The sequence below is a fragment of the Pelobates fuscus genome, chromosome 13 (genome assembly GCF_036172605.1).
Source record: "Pelobates fuscus isolate aPelFus1 chromosome 13, aPelFus1.pri, whole genome shotgun sequence".
NCBI classification, from domain to species: Eukaryota; Metazoa; Chordata; class Amphibia; order Anura; family Pelobatidae; genus Pelobates; species Pelobates fuscus.
Window position 1 is genome coordinate 27,665,566 of NC_086329.1, and position 21,358 is coordinate 27,686,923.

Here is a 21,358-nt window from a genome sequence, read left to right on the forward strand (position 1 = left end):
CCAATAATGAAACATGTTCTTTTTATTTGCTGCAGGACCTGCCTAGGTCAATCCCATACAGTGCTAAATATGATCCGTCTTACCAACACTTCCTACCCTTAATGCCAGAAGGTCGGAGGTCGTTATCTGTGATATCCTGTTGCTGGTACGAGACCGTATTATACTTTGTGTACACAAATTGTAAATAGCACATTGTGGTGATTATCACATGAAGAGAAAAAAAATAAAAAAGGAAAGTCTTGGAAGCAAAAATATTTTCTTTTTGAAATTTTTATTAAATGTTTGAAACAAGTGAAATTTCACAGACTTTGAGCTGATGGAGAGCAGATTACTGGAGGTGCGTATTCAGGAATTCAGTGCACACGCAAATATCATGGAAAAAAATGAATTTGGTTTTCTTGTTTAGTTTTTTTTGTTATAATAAAGCCCAAGAAGTAAAAATGCAGATAATGCAATCATCATTTGTCCCAATGACTAACATAAAATAACTAACAGCCATAAAAATGTCAACATATCGAAATTCTAGTTGCTGAATGGAGTTGCATTGACAGTGAGATTGTATTTATTTTTTTTACATTTGAATTCAGTTTTAAAGTCACCACAACTTAATTGAAAACAAGATAAGGACTAGGCACAGGTATAAGGTCCAGGGCAGATTTATTGGACAGAAACCTGCAATGTTTTAGCTCTAAATGAGCCTTTGTCACGCCTTATACCTGTGGCTTGTCTTGTTTTCACTTGAAGAGTTTGGTTGCCCCTTGACTGGAGGCACGGTTTGTAGATGTGTGTGCATACCACATTTCTCTTTCCCCAATCTGTTCAGTGACTGAACCCCTTAATTTGTTAGCAATGCCAGTTTAACAGGGTGCAACATTAATACTCTAGGTGAGCTAGATTCATTCTTAAATCTGTGACTTATTGTAGACGAAGGCACATTGTGTACCTATTTCAGTTTTTATTTTATAACCGGAACTTGTTTTTTTATGACTTTTATAAGACAGGATTTACCATGCCAGAAATCATGGAGAATTGCAAGTTTAAGAGAAATATAATTCTGGAATTTAGATACGGTACTTAAATCTATAGAACACATAGCATTCTACAAAGCAAATCGGGCTCGGAATTACACTTAGCATAACGGATATTAACGCCATGACCCAAGCTCACAAAACACGAGTTTTTCCACCATGTAGGACAATTCCTAGCTTTCTCCATCAAACAGAGCTACAAAAGTAATTCCAAATGGAAATAATCAAACCTTATTTCAAAAGGCGATAAGCCTGGAAGGAAAATTCAGACCTTTTATCTGATGGACACGCAATGAAACTATTTGTATTGCTATCACACACATCCTTCGGTGTCCTTTGGAAACTAGGATATACTTATGGGGTCAACCATATCATCCAGTACATGGCTTTCTGCACTGAATGAACTTTATTTTTTTTAAGTAGCAACCTGTAGTAAAATCAGACCTTAAGTATTAAGTAGACCTTAAGTATTAAAGAACAGAACAGTATTGATTAGTGTAAATTTGACTGCTAACAAACTGATCAGGGACTTTTATTACACAAGAATCAATTGTGCTCCCAAGAAACAATGCATTTTTAAAGTAATTACTTTGCCTTAATACAGTATCTCCTGTATATTATGAGAGTTCTGGGTTCCACCAGTCACATGCAAGGCGTCGTTTATACAACTTCATAGAACTTTATACCGATCAACATCAGGATCTATAGTTTTGTGCATGCACGGGTACTCTGTTACTGCTGGGCCTCTGGTGTGCATCACAAACTCGTCAGTGTGAATAAATAATAGCTATATACATAATGTATACATGGGCAGTGGTACTTGCCTGGTCCCAAGTTAGAGGGCACGGTGTGCTTTACCTGGAGTTCTCAGTTCATGTTCTGTTAGGGAGACCTTCTTCCCTTCACCTATCCCTTTGTAATTTATTTTTTATAGAGTAAGCTTGTTCTCATGGACACTGAATAACCTGAATTGTTCAAGTTCGGTCTTGGGTCATGACATAGATAATACCAGTTGCACAGATGTGACAGTCCAAACTTGCGTGCAAAAACAAAAACAACACAACAGCACTGTGGCTGCATTTTGACACAGTGTTCCATGTTCTGGAGCCACAGTTTTTTTAACATCTAGTCCAAGTCTATGGAGATACATCGACATTGCTTGACACGAGTGATTCTTTTTTTCTTAGTTGGAGGCTGGAGTTCTGGGCAATTAAGCGTGACCACCATGGTGGTAAATTTTTTGGGCTTACAAAAAGAGCAAGACTGAAAAGACCCTTCCTCCCTGCGGATATGCCTGGGAATATAGAAGGAGTTGCATTGCCCATAGCAGAATCGGTTGATGATTGTACGACTGTTGCATCCTTCCTCATGGATAGTTTGCTTTAGTGGCTGGGTCTTACACCAGTCCCTCTTTAGATACTTGCGCTCAGTGACCAGCAGAGCTTCTTGACTGGATTCCAGCACCTCTTCAGCTGGCATAGTTTGGCCCTTGCCCTTTCCTCGGTTTCGCTCTCCTGGCTGTCTTGGTGTTTGTTCAGAGTCATTGGGTTGACCTTTGTCAGGAGGTGGAATGGCGCCTTGGGAGCCACGAGTCTTTTTCTGCCCTTCGATGCAGGGAATAAACAGCCCACAGAAAAGGAAGAGCGATCCCAAAGCATATATCAAGCGGATCATCCTAGGAAGAAGGAACACAACAGTAATTAGATACAAGATTACAATAAAATATGCCTTTTATCAACTACACTTTCCAGGGTCCTCTGCCTTCCTCTGAGAAAGATATATCCATCATATAGATCTTCTCAATCTGCATTCAGCATTATCGCAGCTTTAATGCTGCAATTTTCTAGAAAAAAAAGGAAACGTATTTCCTTTAAATCACTGAAAATGGTAACATTCATTTACCATTACCAATAAAATTTAAATGGATTTGTATCTTTAATTTTGTTTGGCAAACAGGGAATAAGTGGACAACATCATGGACAGTTACGTAAATACAGGCAAGTGATGTAAATGGGTTCTATGTTTAATTAGATTCTCGGTATCAAGGGTATATTTGAATTTTTGTACAAAACCTCGAGTTGACAGAAAAGTTATATTGGCCTAAACTGCGCAAGTTGGTCATACTCAGCGCAATGTATGAACATTATGGGTTTTAAGATGTATTTATTTTTTTAGTCATTGTGATTTACAAACCGCAATGCAGCAATAACCAGAACATCATTTGGAGTGAAAAAAATAAGAGGGCATACATTCGTAAAGTGGCAGAAGAGGAGTCGATATTTCGGATCTTCCTACGAATGCTATCATTTATAGTCCTAAAACCAAGATGGAGATCCTTCTCTAGTGTTCTCATTTCAGGTTAGTAAGATTCCATCTAGCTGAGCGATTCCAAGAGGAACCTCTGCGAGAAGAAGACCATGTAATGCATTTTTTCTACTGAAGAGAAGCAGCACCTGAGCTAACCACAACGTTCTGGCTCTACTAGTGAGTATTTACACAGAATGTCTCCTTCAACATTCCAGGCGTGGTAGAGCTGTGAAGTCAGGTTCTGGCTCTCCATGCAAAGTATTTAAAAACGGATACTTTAACAATAGTAGATGTCTAAACATCCCTGCAAGCCTGATACATAATCCCTCAGTTTTAATCACAAGGACTGATCAGGCCATGGAAAAAAAATAATTCTACACGGAGCAGTGGTGTCTACATTCCAAAAGGAGCAGGTTTTATAATTAAATTTCCATTTAAACACAGCTTTACGCAAGACAAAGTAACATTCTGCTTCCTACGGATCCTAATTTCTGTAAACTGCTATGTTATGGTCATAGATTTAGATTCTCCGTCTGGCTGACTTGACTACTCACTCCGTAGCTGGAAAGGGCAAGAGGTGGCTCTCTCAAATTAGTGGCTTTAGGATTGTACACTATTGATAGAAAAAGTATCCATTATACACAACTGGACCAAGAAGATATATAAAAATAAATGAGAATTGGTTTTCATCCCATTGAGATGTGTTATACTATAAACTACAAGATTGGCATATAATGTCCTCAAACTATAGCTCATGTCCCGCAATGGGATGTTCTTGAAAAGCAAAACTTTAGGAATTAAATTTTGGCTTGGGTTCATACTCCTTGGCATCCTGTGGAATCACCCCAGGATTAAGGAGATCTAACAGAGACAGAAGACAGTGCTATCCGTAAAACTGCGGCTGTCCTGGTTAAATTTCCGAGGCACTTAAAGTTCTTTTTTCTATGTTTTTTTAAACCTCAGAATGAACTAGAAGTGTGTGTTTGTACATAAAAAGCCCCCCAAAAAACAGAAAATATCCCACACAGTTAACTTTTAGAGCATTTAGTTGCAGCTGCCTTTATAGTACCTAAATTGTGAGATTCTATGCGTGTAATTTGATGGACACAAATCTACCTGTGGAGGACATGTGTGTTGTCATTTTCGCAGGGAACTAATGTAGATATTCAGTGTTAAGGTCACATAATTCCCAGCACTTAAACTTGTATAATTTATAATGAAGGGTTTAAAATCTATACTCCAAAAAATTAATTACACTTAGATTGTATACATTTTATGAATAAAAACCTGAATTTAAAAAAAAAAAAAAAACACTAAAAATGTCATTAACCCCTTCAGGACGGAGTCAATAGTGCACGTTCTGATCAAAACAAAACGTAAACAAAAACTGGAATTTGCGCTATATGTCTGTTCACCCGTAGTTCCCCTCTTTCAAATTATATGCATATATATAGAATGTCATTCTAAGTGTATTTTGTTACCGATATATATATATATTAATAACAAAATACAGTTAGAATGAAATTACATATGCATATATAATTTATATTAAATTTTGTTTCAATATTTTATTTATTTTATTATTTTATTATTTTAATTATACGTATTTATATATAATATATATATGTACATCTATTATATATATATATATATATACACATATTTTATATATATGCAACGTCATTCTAAGTGTATTTGAATATTAATATATGTACTTATAGTAAAGGGACACTCCAGGCACCCAGACCACTTCTGCTCATTGGAGTGGTCTGGGTGCCAACTCCCACTACCCTTAACCCTGCAAGTGTAATTATTGCAGTTTTTCATAAACTGCAATATTTACATTGCAGGGTTAACTCCACCTCTAGTGGCTGTCTATTAGACAGCCACTAGAGGTCACTTCCTGGGTTCTAGCACAGGTTTCCTGTGCTAGAGCGTCGCTGGACGTCCTCACGCTGTGTGAGGACCTCCAGCGTCGCTCAAAACCCCATAGGAAAGCATTGAAATGATCTTTCAATGCTTTCCTATGGGGAGACGTAATGCGCATGCGCGGAATTTCCGCGCATGCGCATTAGGTCTCCTCGGCCGGTGAGCGAGATTAGTCTCGCCCACCGGCCGACGTAATCATTAGGAGGAGCGTCGCGGAGGCGGAGACAGCGGCGAGGGACATCGCCGCTGTCCCAGGTAAGTCACTGAAGGGGTTTTCACCCCTTCAGTAACCGGGGATTGGTGGGTGGGAGGGAGAGGGACCCTCCAGTGCCAGAAAAACGGATCGTTTTTCTGGCACTGGAGTTTCCCTTTAATATTAAAATACACTTTGTATGACGTTACATATATATAATATGTATATATATATATATATATATATATATATATATATATATATATATATATATATATAAAAATATATTTATTTATTTTTAAACATGTTTAGTTTATTTTATTTTTTTTACACCTCCTACCAGCAGGGGGACTGTCTGATATTTCAAACAGTCCCCCTGCTGGCAGATCCACAGCCAGCTATAGGGGGCCATGTGATCGCTCTTTGAGAGCGATCACATGGCCCCCGGGGGCCTCATTTGCCGGAGGGAGGCTGCCTGGGCTGTCAGGCAACCCTCCAGAAGAGGATCGCGGCTGAGGTAAGTACAACTCACCTCCTGGGGCTGCAAGCCGTTACGGCGTACCATGCCGTCGCAACGGCTTTAAAGCCCATTTAATGCGTGACGGCATGGTACGTCGTAACCGCGGGAAGGGTTAAACTAGATTCAATTAGAATACTTTTATATTAACTGAGCCAAATGTACACGTGATCAAAACAAAACCTGGAATTTGCACTATATGTCTGTCCAACCGTAATTCACCTCTTTCATATTAAGTGCACCCACACTTATTATATATAATTTTATTCAGGGGAAACGGGGCTTTCATTTAACATCAAATATTTATTTAGCTATGAAACATTTTAATATGAATACACTATAAAAAAAAAAAGAGGAAAAAAGGTTGTTTTTTTAGTTCTGCATGACATTTTAACTGTGAATGTCATAATACTGTTTGCTTTTACTGCAACAAAATACACATATTTGTATTCAGTGATGTCTCATGTGTAAAACAGTACCCCCTGTGTATAGGTTTTAGGTTGTTGTGGGAAGTTACAGGGTCAAATATAGCATGTTACGTTTTTAAGGTTTTTTTCACATTGAAATTTGCCAGATTGGTTACGTTGCCTTTGAGACTGTATTTATGGTAGCTCAGGAATGAGAATTAACCCCATGATTGCATACCATTTGCAATAGTAGACAACCCAAAGTATTGCAAATGGGGTATGTCCAGTCTTTTTTAGTAGCCACTTAGTCACAAACACTGCCAAAATCAGCGTTCAAAGACAAATATTAACGCAAACTTTGGCCAGTGTTTGACTATTTGTTTGTATGTGAAAAATGCAAAAAACTAATTTGAACGGCGATTTTGGCCAGTGTTTGTGACTAAGTGGCTACTAAAAAAGACTGGACATACCACATTTGCGAATGGTATGCCATCATGGGGGTAATTCTCATTCCTGGGCTACCATACATACAGTCTCAAAGGCAACGTAACCAATCTGGCAAATTTCAATGTGAAAAAAACAGAAATTCCTGGGCTACCATACGGTCTCAAAGGCAATGTAACCAATATGGCGAATTTAAATGTGGAAAAACCTGAAACGCAAGCCTTACATTTGACTCTCTAACTTTCGAAAACACCATAAAACCTTTATATAAGGGTACTGTCATACTCGGGAGCCTTCGCTGAACACTAATAGTGTTTCGAAACAGTAAAACGTATCACAACAATATCAGTGTAAGTGCGATCTCATCATAATAAATTTTACTGTTTTGAAACACTAATATTTGTGTTCAGTGAAGTCTTCCGAGTAAAACAGTACCCCCATGTACAGGTTTTATGGGGTCTTGGAAAGTTACAGGGTTAAATATAGTGCTAGCAAATTAAATTCCCTGGACTTTCGGCCTGGGTTGTCAGGCAGGTCCCACAAATTAGATTATTTATATACACATTTTATATCAATATATGTATTTGATATCAATATATGTAGTAATATCAAGATAGTTAAAAATTAAATATATAATTTTGTTCTATTTTTTTTATGTATTTACAGAATCTTATATATTTAAATATTCTACGTGTATTTTGAAATATATATATATATTCTAAGTATATATTTTAAATGTTTTTTTTAATCTTTTATCTTACATTTTACAGGCAGCAGGGGGAGTACCTGTCATTACAGGCACTCCCTCTGCTGGCACTGCTATGCCATCCATGTGATCGTGAGCTCCTCGCAAGGACCTTGCGATCACATGGCCCAGGAGGGCCGGAATGGCAGCAGGGGGACTAGAATTTCATTGCAGGGTTAACATGCCTCTAGTGCAGCTTTTCCCAATTGGTTTTCTGTGGAACCAGAGAACAAAATTGGGGTTCCGCAGGGATTTGCCCATCAGGTGGCCCAAGCACTTAGGGCCACCCGATTGGTATCACTGAACAAAGGCCCCATCAGGCACCGCAGCCATTTAAAACCGCGACCAGGCCCCTGTAGTATCAGAAGCTGGAAGTAAGTGACAGCTTGTCACTTCCTCTCAGACTTAAAGAGCGCCGGACGAATGGAGAGAGGCAGCAGTGGGAGGGACACACCAGCAGCAGGCAGCACTCCAGCACGCCACTCCTGCAGAAAAAGGTAAGAGGGTGGCTGCAAAATAAACATTATGACGTGTGGGGTGTACCTGCCAATGTGTGTACATCTGTGTGTCAAGGTGTGCGGATCTGCCAATGTGTGTATATCTTAGTGTCTGTATGTATGTATGTGGCGATGTATGTGCAAACATCCCAGCAAACGCCAACATGACATGCAAACACACCCCTGAACTCCATCTCCAAACTTTTATTTATATTACACACAATATAAATGCTCCCAAGTACTACAATCGTTTTACTATCTGCAAAATTAGTGTATTATATATACACACACAAACACACAAAAACTAAATATGCCAGAAAAGAAAACTTTGCTTACTGTTACTTAGAGTTTGTGCTATGGTTTTCATTGTGTTTTTTTTTTTTGGGTGGGGGTGACTTTACACAAAGTCAAAGGGTTCCACAGCAAACATGAATTGTGAACCCCTGCTCTAGTGACTTGTCTGGAAGACAGCCACCATCGGCGCTTCCGCAGCTGTAACAATTATGGCAAAAATAACTCTCAGGGAGTGTATTTGATTGGCACAGCACAGCCTGCACATATGCAGGGACTCCCAATGCTTCCCTATAAGGAAGCATTGGATTGGCTGGGATCATAGAGACTGATAACCTCAGCCAGGGTGGCGGAAGGTCAGCATCAAGAGAAATGAGCTGTGTGGTGTAAGGTAGGTAAAAACTTACCTTAAATCATAGGTTGGGAATACTGGTTTGTACGACTAACACTATAGAGTTCCGTTAACGGATTACTTTATTTATCTTTATCTTTATTTTTTTTTGTCACTCATGGTCATTTGAAAACCTGGAAACAGCCAGGGCTAATAGAAAAAAAGGCAAATAATCCCAGTTGCGCAACTATTATATCGCTTCGGTACCGCAGCCTTCAATCAACTTGGTCTGTTGGAGAATATCTTTCTGAGGTCATGCAATTAGAGAAATGCTTTCAGCCTGTGTGTAATCAAAGTGGTTTAATTTGTGGATAATTTAACTCAGATATCTAGAGTTTAAAGCTGCTAGTTACATTGGAATCCAACAACGTAACAACAATGACCCAAACCTTTCCAAATAAAATAAACAGTATCGCAATGTATAATCACTCCTGCCAGTACAATGCAGTCTGTCAATACAAAGCGGTACCTTACAACCCAGATAAAAGGGTCCCTCAGACAAAATTATGGTAATACTATCTATACTCACAAAAAGATTACAAGAAATTATTCCCAGTTTGAGATCACTATTTCAGAGTCCTGTATTATTTCCCCATTAACAGATTACTGGAGACACCAGAGAACCCTACGTAGAATAGCACAATTTTCATCATCATTAAAGAAATACTATAGGCACCAAAACAACTTTAGCCTAATGAAGTAGTGTTGGTGTGTAAAACATGACAATGCAGTCTCACTGCTCAATTATCTGCTGTCTAGGCGTTAAATGGAATCTCCAGTGCCAGGAAAACGATCCGCTAATTACTTTAGTAAAAAAAAAAAAAAATAATAATCCCTGACAATATACAATTACACAAGCACTGGATATGGGGGTGGTGGGTTGCTATATGAGCAATATGTACACATATTACATGAATACATAACATTAACCTAGAGGAACGGAAAACAAAACAATATATATTTGTATAAGTATAACCCCCTCTGCCCGCCGTTTATGCAGCAAGCAGGGAAAAAATGTATCAGTTTTCAGGAGTAGTTCCGGAATTCCTGAGTGTTTTGGTTCTAATTTTGGGATCATTTGTGCGAGTTTAGTTTAACTCATCTTGAGTTCAGTTGTTAGAAAATTATGTGATTGCACCCACAGGTGTAACTAGAAACCACTGGGCCCGGTGCAAAAATTGCCCCGGGGCACCCCCTGTACGTCACCGCCCCTCATACATGCAGACAGACAGATACACACATTCTCCATCACACACACAAACTGTTAAAAAAAAAAAATACATAACTTTGGGACTTACCTGGGGTCCAGTGGCTGCATCACGCTAATGGGAGTCAGAGCTCCCACTCTGACTTACTCCTCTCCTCCTGCGCAGCGCTCTGTTGGCTGGGAGGAAGTGACTGCTTCCTCCTAGCTCTAACATAATCACGGAAGCCCGATCACGCTCTTAAAATGCTGCAGCGCTGACTGGGCCCCAGGAAATCCATTGCCATTGGGTGGCCCCCAAGAGCATGGGCCACTCGATGGGCTCCTTTAATGTGGCCCGGCATTTTTTCCACGCGGTCGGGGCCGCACCAAAATGCTGGCGGGCACCTCGGTCGCAGTGGTCTACAGGGTGTCCGGGCCCCCTGGAATGACGGGCCCAGGAGTCTAATCAATATAGTAGATTTGTTCTTTTAATATAACCCTTACTAGGAGTAAATTCTGTTAGAAGAGAAACTGACAACAGAACTGCCCCATGTCAGATTTTTGTGCAAACCAAAAATTTGCTGAAAGTTATGTTATTTCTACAGAAATCTGAACAGTTTTACATTGTAAATAGAAATGTACTTACCTGTACAATGCTGTAGGCACAGGTGCATTTACGTCACTACTGCACAAACACACACACGCTCAAAAGCCATTTCTCCATCATGGGGCAATAACATCCCATTGGACTTACCCTACTTACCCCATTGTACCACTTTCCCCAGTAAGAGCGTCTAAACTTTACAGTGGTGAGGAAATTCAGAGCAGTCCTGTGTTAAAGAATTACTCCAAGCCAAAAGTGTTTTAGTAAAACATTGTTTTTTGTAGAAGTAACCTTTTCTAGCATGATCTCCACATAAAATCTATAGGCAGGGCCAGTGCAAGAATTTCTGCCACCCTAGGCAAAGATCCATTTTGCCACCCCTTCGTGTCACTCACTGACAGACAGACAGACACACGCACACACACACAAACACTCACCTCCCTGGGATCCAGTGTGGGCTCCTCACTCCTCCCGCCATTTAGTATGCCGGGGCTGGAATGTCATCATTTTCCGGCTCCCGGCATCACAGAGGGCACGGAGTGAGGCCATGCTATCACTAGTCGTCGGTCGCCAACGCACACCTTTTATGCACAGAACGGACATTAGCAGCCTAGAAATGAAATGGTGATGGTTCTTGGAGTAATCCTTTAAATCTGGTTAATAAATAGCAACTCAAATTTTAACATTTATCTGACAATTCAATCTAACCCTTAGGAGTCAAGTTAGGGATATTGGTAGAGACTAAAACATCACCTTATTTAGTTATTAACCTTCACTGCAGGTAGGCCAATTCTGAACCTCAGGTTGGTACTCCATTTCAAATGTGAGCGCCACACATGCTTAGCGGCCATCTTTACATTTGAAGATTGCTCGGTCCCGGCTAGAGCTGGGCCCAAATTCGTATGGCTCCTGTGAGTTCCATGGGTTACCACGGCAACGCACTGAACACCAGAGCTCACAAAAGCAGATAAACCGGACCCCAAGGGAAGCTAGAAAGTTTTTCTCCCACAGAACCACCAAAGACCACAAGAATTCCGCCCTCCTTTCCCAAGGTAAGCCACAGGGAGGGAAGGAGGGGGGAATAACTTTAGTTGCTTTTTATTTTTTCATCAGCCTCTATCCCACGACTACAGCCCCAATGCAGCCTTCAGCCCCCAGCCCCCTGTAGCTCATACTTCCCCAATAACAGCCCCTGTACTTCCCGATAAGAGCCCTTATACCCCCACTACATCCCCTATCCCCATACATTACAGCACCTACAGGTACTGCCCCTGTTACAGCAGCCTATAGCCACCCAACCCCTGCACTACAGTCTCTGTCCCCCCCCCCAAATGCAGCACCTAACCACCCAACCCCCACAGTAGTCTATAGTCTATCCCCCAATTACAACCCATATCTTCCCACTGCAGCCCCTATTCCTAGAGTACAGTCACAGTCCCCCCTCTGACCCTCACATTACAACCCTTTCTGTAACACAAAAATTTACGTGGCGGTGTGCTGTGGGCCAGCCTTAGCTACGGGTGTAGCTTGCAAGTTACAAGCGGGCCCCATGAGTTGTTACTCCCCCCCCTACTTAAAAAGGAATACAAACATATTCACGACAATATAGTGGTAAAACAGTTTGGGTGTCCAGCCCCCTCTACTCACCTTTTTACAGCACCACGCCAGTCTCACTGCAGCTGGCCCTGCCTCCATGACTGAGATCCTCATATTTGACAACCTCAGCCAATCCAATGATTTCCCATCAGAAAGCATGCGTGGCAAAATGCTGCGCCTCCCCAATCAGCATCTCCTCGGAGAGATGCATTGAATAATGCACCTCTATGGGGAGCGTGGAGACACTGAATGCCACACTGCAGCACTGATCTGTAGAGGCCGTCTGAATGAGTGTTACTAGGCAGCAATATAAACACTACATTTACATTAAAATGCCTGCACAAACAAGCTATAGACACCACATTAAGCTGTAGTTTTTCTGACTATAGTGTCCTGTTAAAAAATAAATTAGGAAACTGTCAACTGCCAGTTTGTATAGAATTTGTCTTTCTACAGCAGTCTAGAACCCAGCAACCAATGCACTCAGGCACGCATTACAGAGACTCTGCTTTATTTAATGTTAAATAGTTTCATATATATTTGCACATAGTAAATCCTAGACAAAATTTGAATTAATTATCACCTAGACACTTGGCAGACGACTACTATTCCAGTACCATTGCATTTGTCCTAGTTAAGTATTTAAATTATCTACTATATATCTCTGCCAGTGCATTTCAATATCAATTGTGTTCGACTTGAAACAATACTTTGCATATAATAGACAATGGCTATATTTCTGGGTGGGAAACCAAGTTACTAGACAGACCTCCAACTGGTTTATATAGTTTCCTTTGCCAATGTCTTGCTTCTGAAAGAATAAAAATAGTGCTCTGTTAACGTATGGTCTTTCTAGATTTTTACTTGAGTTTCATTGCAATTTATAATTCTGATATTTCCACAATTAGAAACCTTTCTAAGAAACCTTGTGTATCTACTCACCAACCATAGAGTTCAAATGAGTCCAACAATTTATATATAATAATCTCTATTCAAATAGGGATTTAAAATAGTACCTTCGCAATATGAAAACCACCAATTAGGAGACACAAGTGCCTTCAGAACAGTCTAGAATAGGATAGATACAGTTCCAGACTGTGTGACCCTGGTGCTCCAAGACAACATCTATTTACCGTACATTTGCCTAGTCTCATTGGGACACTGGATTGACCTTTTCACCACAAACAGCAAGATTCTGCCTAATCATTATTCGATCTACCCCTGCAAATTCTCAGTCAGATATTTAATTAGCAACTATCAATGTAGAGGAATAACACAACGTTGACAAACACGAACAAGATGGTACAACGGACATTGAGATTTCCCACCAGAACAGACTCCTATTCCTCCCCCCCCCAAAACAAAAGTAAATAGTTTTACTAACAGAACAGATATGTGTTCTGCCTTATAAATTCACATAAATATACAGAATGTGATCATTACAGCATATAGTTACTCCAACTATGTCATGATTATGAGACCCAACACGCAGAGTGTAACCCTAAAATGTAATCGAACGTATTCCGGTCCATAGAGTGGCCAAGGTCTATGTACCCTATATAGAGAATGGACAAAGGCAGGCCAGGTGAATGGGAACCAGAAATCGGGAGAATGAGGAACAAAAGCAGAGTCAAGGATTACAGAGCAGAAAATAGTCAGGATAAGCCAAAGCCGAAACCAGAGAGACCGTATAGAAATATAAACGTGCTGTTGGGACCAAAACAGAACCACAGCAGGACAGGGAACCAAGCACAAACAACCTATTTATAGTGTGGCCACGACCCCCAAAATGTAAGGGGCCATTAAAAGGATGTAATATAACATCATTAGCGTATCCGCATTGCGTCATAAAATTGGCGGAGCCACAGCACCCGGCGTTCTGAGAGCTGGAGGAATTGGCAAAGATAGGAAGGACGACCTAGGCTGCCTGCAGGTCACTATAAAGGCGTCCCTGAGGAGCCAGCACACAAAGCATTCCAACAAACTGTAGTCAACATGGTTGCAACAATATATCCTGCACAAGGGCTACTTTATTTTACCATAAACACTGGCCTAGAACCAAAAATGGGCACAGCACAAGGAAATTTATAAAAAGGCAAATATTTATTGAATATGAAATCAATGGTAAATTTGTATTTAAACTAAAACTTAGAAAGACGATAAAGTTTTTTATGAAAACTTACCAAGAAAACACTACTAACAATATAGATTAAAAATAAAGGAATCCGAAAATACCAAAACATTTTTTTCTCACATTAACATGACATTCATAAACAAACAATTATCACAATTCTAACTTCCTTTGGATAAGGAGCTAACCCGAACTGAAATTAAATTGCAGACATGGATTTAATTTGTACACAGGGAGGGCAATTCAGTCTTGTGCACATGACACGCCCCTTGCGCACACCTATGCCTTTAACTAGTTGCATGTCTCAGTCCTACATCACATTATCATTCGTCAACAATTAGACAGCAGGTGCAATTTTTTGTTTAAAACATTATCTATAGTAATACTTCGTAATACGAATACTTGGGAGTCCACAAAAAAAATGAAAACAGTATTATTTAGACACTAAAAATAAATCAATAAATATACAAAACTATCTTGTATCAACTTGTTTTTATTGTGGATTCAGAGTCAAATCTAGCAAATACAGCTAAGAAAAAAAATAATTAAAAAAAACAGAGGAATAAGGCATATAAAAATAACCTCCCTCTCACGTGCATTTCATTTCAGAATTATAAATAAACGTAGAATTCTGGTGGAAAACTCTAAACATTTCTACGTGGATAACATTGGAATGTTTTCAAGATCGTTCCACTCTTCGAAATTCTACGCCAGATCTGAGCTTCATATTCTAACTAAATGAAATCAGTTGGCAGCTATAAATATTGAAGGACAATGTGGGGCCCTTCACGCTTTTTGACTGCCAGCTCATTTGATGTAGTTACGATCGAAGTGTAAGATTTTGGACAACGGACAGGATAGTGGAATTCGAGAGAAAACTAGATTTTTCCTTTAAATCTAAGCCAGTTGGCAGGGGTAAAGCATAACACATACAACATGATTTTACATATGATAAAAACATTTTTATATTTATTTACAATAGAGAGGTAAGTTTAATTTCCCCCCCCCCCCTACCCCCCCCACCCCCCCAAAAAATGATACATTCTCAAAAAGTGCTAGAACAAAAACACTATTTTACTGATCATGTAAACACTAAAATTGTAAGAAATTAGACCAAAATGTAAAAAAAAATAAAAAAATAATAAGTCACACCGTATCAACTTTGTAGGTATTTATTTAAAATTCTGCTGCCGATACTGAGACACAATATACCTACATGGCTAAAAGGAACGGGCGTAGTATTTTACATATATACGCACATGTTTAACGTGTTACGTGGGGTCAACCATGTTACGTGAAATTTAAATTAAATACACTACAGTAATGGAATGAAATCGGAATGAATTTCAGAAGTAAAAATAACTTTTTTTTACTGAACTGCTAGTTCTGTCGGATTCATCAGGTAAGTGACAGTATTAACCCAAAACTAACTAGCTGGAATATTTGTCCTTCTCAGCTAGATTATGTTAAAATTTGCAATTCTCCAAAACGCTCATATTATTGAATGAGCTACAATGTGTGAAAAAAAAAAAACTAATGGAATATCCATTTAAAGAGGTTTTAGACTCCCAATTAATTAAAAACTAATATACTCAAGAGATACAGTTAATAAAATAATTCTAGTCTTTAACGGGTTTCTAATAATCCAGATTGGGCAAACAATTCTCCCTCATACATTTAAAGCTACATAGTCCTTTACTTTTCAAGTGAAACTCTTCAGGGATGTCCGTCCCTATAAAAGTTATTTGTAAATTAGAAATAATAAAAAAAAATATATATATACACACACACACACACACACACACACACACATACACACACACACACCCATTCAAATTATGTATAGTGTTAAAACATACTTCATCAGTGATATATAATGCATAGTATCAGCTAAAATAATTACATATGTTTTGCATTATTTATCCTGCTAGTACGGGGTTGCTTCGTCTAATAAAGCTTCTAGGGAACAGATTACTAGGTATAGAATATTACAATTTGATCATGTTTAGGGGTCATAATTCGCTGACTTCCAAAATGTAGGCCACAATAAATTTGGCATAGACTCTCCAACTGCTAAGGATATTTTTCCTCTAACGTCCTCAATTTTTCCCCAGTTGGTCAATAATCCACTCAGCCTCCAATGATACACATACATACATACATACATACATACATACATACATACAGTGGCCCCAAAGTAGATATACAGTTGGATCAATGAAATTCAACACAACAGATTATATGGGTACACTGACACACAGACACTCAACAAAGTGGCAGTTAAATTTCAGGCATTTACATATCAGTTGGAAACAATAGTGAGATGTTGCAACTTTGATGGAAGACATATGCAAATACGTATACATACATACATACATACATACACACACACACTTACACTTTAAATATTTGCTCTTTACCCTATGAATGAGAAAAATACATTTCAGTATCAGCTCACTATATCCATGCAATTATTAGGTGCCATGGAAATGTACATCATTGGTAGATAAATCCTCTGTAACTGACTTTATTGTACACATTTCTAAACTCAGTCACAGTACAAAATGATGCTCTAAATAATTTGTTAAACAAATATTGGGATGTGCTGGGTTGCCCAATACATACATAGAGAGAGACATTATAGATAGATATAGAGAGACAGTGACAAATACCCCTACATCTATACTGCACTGTGTGTTTTATAGAGTGATCAGAACAATTGGAATTAAACAGAAGGTTAAAACACAGATTAATAGATCAAATATACCGATGTATCAATAGCTCTACATTTACACAGACAGACAGTATCCCCCCAGCTTGCCTTTCTTACACACATCATACAATGTAGCAGTAATATCCTGATAGAATGATCCATTGATTCCATCCTGCTAATCAGTGCCCCCATTGCATGCAGTCAGTGAGGACCCCCAGGAGAAGTGATAATTGCCCTCACCTGTGTACAGTGCCTGGTCCCAGGCTCCCCTGGCTCACAGGAGTGCGGTGCTGGAGATGCAGTCCATGCATACAAGGATGGGAAGAGCCAGCAGTATCACATCCAAAGGACACATTACAGCAGCGCCGGGCTGTCTCCCATTTAAATGCCTGCCAGCTGAGCGCTGCTCTCCGAATCTCTCACGCGGTTGGCTGCTGGACGCACATGGGGCGCTCCCCCTCAACGCCCCTTAACATTTCCAATGGTCACCGCTAGGAGAGCGCAGCTCTGCAGGGAGAGGTGGTCCCTCCAGGTATCAGCTGGACCTTCAGGGTACAGAACACACATTAGGGGGTGTCAACCTCAGAACACCGCTCCCCTTTTAATCATTCCCACCTGGGGGGCGTCAGGGGGTGAGAGTGTAGAAAGCACCTTCATGCACCCATGTCTGGTTGTAGAATGGGGTATCCAGAGTTTGTCTTGTATAACCCCTTTCAAAGTGCTGAATATAATGTAATTGACTAGAGTAGTAGTAGATCCATGGAAGGGCATACCAGAAATGGTGGTGGTGAGGGAGGCACAGTGCATTCAAAAAAAGGCAAGGTCAAGCTTAAGTCAGTGTAAAACATGATCTAGTGCAGGTGTAGGCAAGCTTCGGATCTCCAGATGTCATGGACTACATCTCCCCCTAGACGTGGCCAGCATTATGGCGGTAAGCGAATTCTGGGTGATGTAGTCCATAACACCTGGAGTGCCGAAGATTGCCTACCTCTGATCTAGTGGGAAGGAAGGGTTTTAGAGTATTTAACCCCTTAAGGACCAAACTTCTGGAATAAAAGGGAATCATGACATGTCACACGGGTCATGTGTCCCTAAGGGGTTAAAGGAATTCTACAAGCACCATAACCACTACAGCATGCTGTATTATGGTGCCAGGAGTGGCCCCCCTTGTTAGTAGTCATACCTTTTAGAACAGTATGACTTCTTATCCGTAGTCTACCACTCTGGATTTAATACTTCCAACGCGAGCTAGGAGCGCTCTCTCTGAGCTAAGTCTTGCAGTGCAGGGCTTAGCTCATTGGCTGAGAGCAATCAATTGACTGCAGAGTTTAGCTGAGGAGAGCTAAGGAGAGAAGGGGGATGTTGCAAAAATTGTATTGAGTGTACACCAACCGGTCTCATTCACTCTAACGGTGAATTACTGGGCATGTGTATTGTCATTCAAACCTTAAATAAGTGATACAGGAGCAGAAATGCGATGGAGAGGAAGTTAGCATAGCACCCAACAGACACGTATCTGATGGGACAGTCCTGATTTGGGGCTGATGCTCAATCTGGTTGTATCCTCTGGTTTCTTGTCGTACATACACACACACAAACACACACACACAAATTCAGTAAGACATCTCACTGTAATTTCATACTTCTACCTAAATATTATTAATCAGAAACACACAGGGGCTCATTCACTAGATTCTGAATTGTCCACAATTAAAATCCAAATTCCTAAATTTAGGCAAAAACTGACAAGTTTTCACCATAGTGTAGATAGAGGATTATTTCCAGAGCACCTGGTTTTGCCTAAATGTTGACATTTTGCTTCCGATTGGATACAATTCAGAGTTTAGGGAATAAACCCCATCAGCTCACATCAAAGCCACGTGTACATCACCAAAAACATCCGTTAAAGTCATTGTACTTTAGCAGCCAAAGTTGGAGATGCTTGCTATAACCAAATGTGACCTATCAACAAACCTCCAAGAATGAGCCTGAAATGTATAATTGCAATGTTATTTCAAATTTCAGTGCTGCTTATAAAATCATATGTACAAAGTCTGAAAATGAATTACAGCTGGCCAGGCACCCATTAACTTTACAGAGCATTTTGGTTTGTGGTTACAATTTTCAAGGGGAAATGTAATTTCTGTTTGCCACATTGTGTGACCATAAATATGTCCGTGTCATTTACCGTCCCTTTCCATATAAAACTAGAAAACTTTTGGCTAACCTAGACATCTGAGAAATATCTGTACTACATTTCCCAAGATGCTCAGCATCCTTTGTACAGCGCTGCGGAATTTGTTGGCGCTTTATAAATAATAATAAATTAAAACTTGCTGAGCGTCATGGGATGTGTAGTTTGAAAACAACTGGGGTTACAAAGTCTGCTATTGCTACCCTAGACTAAAAGATTAATTGCTATAGTAACAGCGTGATGTTACCCTATTTTCTATATTAAACAGTCCGGCAGCGCTATGTGAAGTGAGCTTAAAGAAAAATACATTCATATTACTGACTCACCGCAAATTTTAATTTTTTTTTATTTATTTTTGTTTGTATAAATAGTTGGGGCATAAAAGAAATACGTCCCAGAGGCTCCAGACAAGATTACTCACTCAGCTTGTGCAAATATTGCAGGATCACAGTGCAATAATATGTACTGTGAATAATCCTGTAATTTAGATGAACCAATTTCTGTTAAGTTTACATCCCATTCCTCGGGGGGATTAAATACAGTCCAGGCTCTGTGCACCTCCACTGCAGGTTTTGAGAAGCAACATGTGTTGAACACATGGGTAACATCTTGTCATGTTTGCCTGGGTCAATGCAGAGCAGTTAACATCATAAATAAGCTAAACATGATCAGACGCTACATCCTCTGCGCTCACGCTGAATTATAAAGAATCACACTGGAATTCTAAAGTAGTGTGCAGACAGCATAGATCCTGCAGGAAGTCCGAATAGAGCGGAGATGGTGAATTTGTGGACTTTGCACTGACATTAGGGTCATGTGTAACTGTCACCGTTAGAGAACTTAATGGATCAAACATCTGCATTTCTGAACGAGGATTTATGGTTTATTCTTAAAAAACTGTGTCCACTTTTGAGATGGGGGGGAATGGAGAATAGCAATCAAAGACTGACTGGCGCCCGTTGAGAAAAATGGAAATTGTGCTTCTCCCCCACCAAAATAGAGATATTACTCTCAAGTGGCATGGTAAATTCTACATCAAGGTTGTCCAACCTAGGCCTCCCAGCTCTCGTTTCGAATACAATCTCCATAATTGATTGCCAGCCACTTATAGGGCCTTTAGATTGTAAACTCCTTTGGACAGGGATCTCTTAACCCACTGTTCCCGTAAGTCATGCTTGTTTTATCAAATGGTTTGTCTCGCTTCCTATTGTACAGCGCTGCGGAATATGTTGGCTATATAAAAATACTTCAAATTGTAAATTATGGGAAAATGCCATTGTCACAGCTAAGAGAGACAATGTTGCATGACCAGATTATGTTTTGTCTTGGATATAGATTCTGCATCTGCAAGTTACATAGCAGATTAATGTATTTAATTTGTAGTAAAGTACAAGAATTTTGTACTTCCTGCAGGAAGAGGGGTTCTGTGATGTGGTTTCCCCCGAAATTATAAAATAGTATGAATATAAAAATTAGGAAATCATTTGTTTTTATAAATTAAGAGTGCATAGATTGAACAACAATCCAATCCAAGTTAAGCAGGTTTATAGGAATTCATGAAAAATCAAGGCTGTACTTTTTAAATGGGTAGACCGGTGTCAGATCTGCCAATGTTTTTTTTGTTTTTTGTTTTATCTGCTATCAAAAGCTATGTACAACAGGCTCCTCTGCTACTGGTTCTGTGGGGAAATCATGCTCTAAAGCCCAAATTGTTCTACGCCTAAAATCTGCCATATCCAAACTATTAGCATAGAATATATGGCATGTATCTTATTTACATAACAGATTATAAACAATGTACATTGAATGGGGGACGTAATTGGGGGGCCAATCCATTCTGAATAGATCTAGTTGATAGGAAAGATATTTAAATGGTCAATGCTTAACATTTAATCAATCAACTATTACAAAGTTCTATAGAATAGGGACAGAGGGCTTTGGTCCCTAAAGTGGGACATTTGAGAGGGATGTTATTAAAAGATAATCATGCCACACTTTAACGGTAATGTGAATTGAGCAGGTTTTTTTTTTAAAGGGAGAAACAATTTATCCTGCACTTATTACTTCCTCCTTTGCCTTTGGTTTTCTACTCAAAATGTGTCCGGGGAAGGCAGGGCTAAAGCAGGCCTCCCAACTGTCCCAATTTCGGTAGGACAGTCCCGATTTTTAGGTCCTGTCCTGACCA

At 39.6% G+C, this 21,358-nt stretch overlaps 1 protein-coding gene across 1 annotated transcript; it reads right to left on the reverse strand.

The window, feature by feature from the left end:
* Positions 1-254: 254 nt before the first annotated feature.
* Positions 255-17,321, reverse strand: GREM1 (gremlin 1, DAN family BMP antagonist). Its single transcript, XM_063440275.1, has 2 exons — positions 17,220-17,321; positions 255-2,703 (listed from the first exon to the last, which is right to left on the reverse strand). The coding sequence occupies exons 1-2, from the start codon at positions 17,288-17,290 to the stop codon at positions 2,154-2,156; spliced, it is 621 nt and encodes a 206-aa protein (XP_063296345.1). The 5' UTR covers positions 17,291-17,321; the 3' UTR covers positions 255-2,153.
* Positions 17,322-21,358: the final 4,037 nt, after the last annotated feature.

Bases quoted from the DNA above. Each gene is read 5' to 3' on its own strand.
- GREM1 (XM_063440275.1), bottom strand. From the start codon at position 17,290: ATGCATGGACTGCATCTCCAGCACCGCACTCCTGTGAGCCAGGGGAGC. The intron at 2,704-17,219 runs GTGAGGGCAATT...CCTTCTTCCTAG, and splicing joins GGACCAGGCACTGTACACAG to GATGATCCGCTTGATATATG.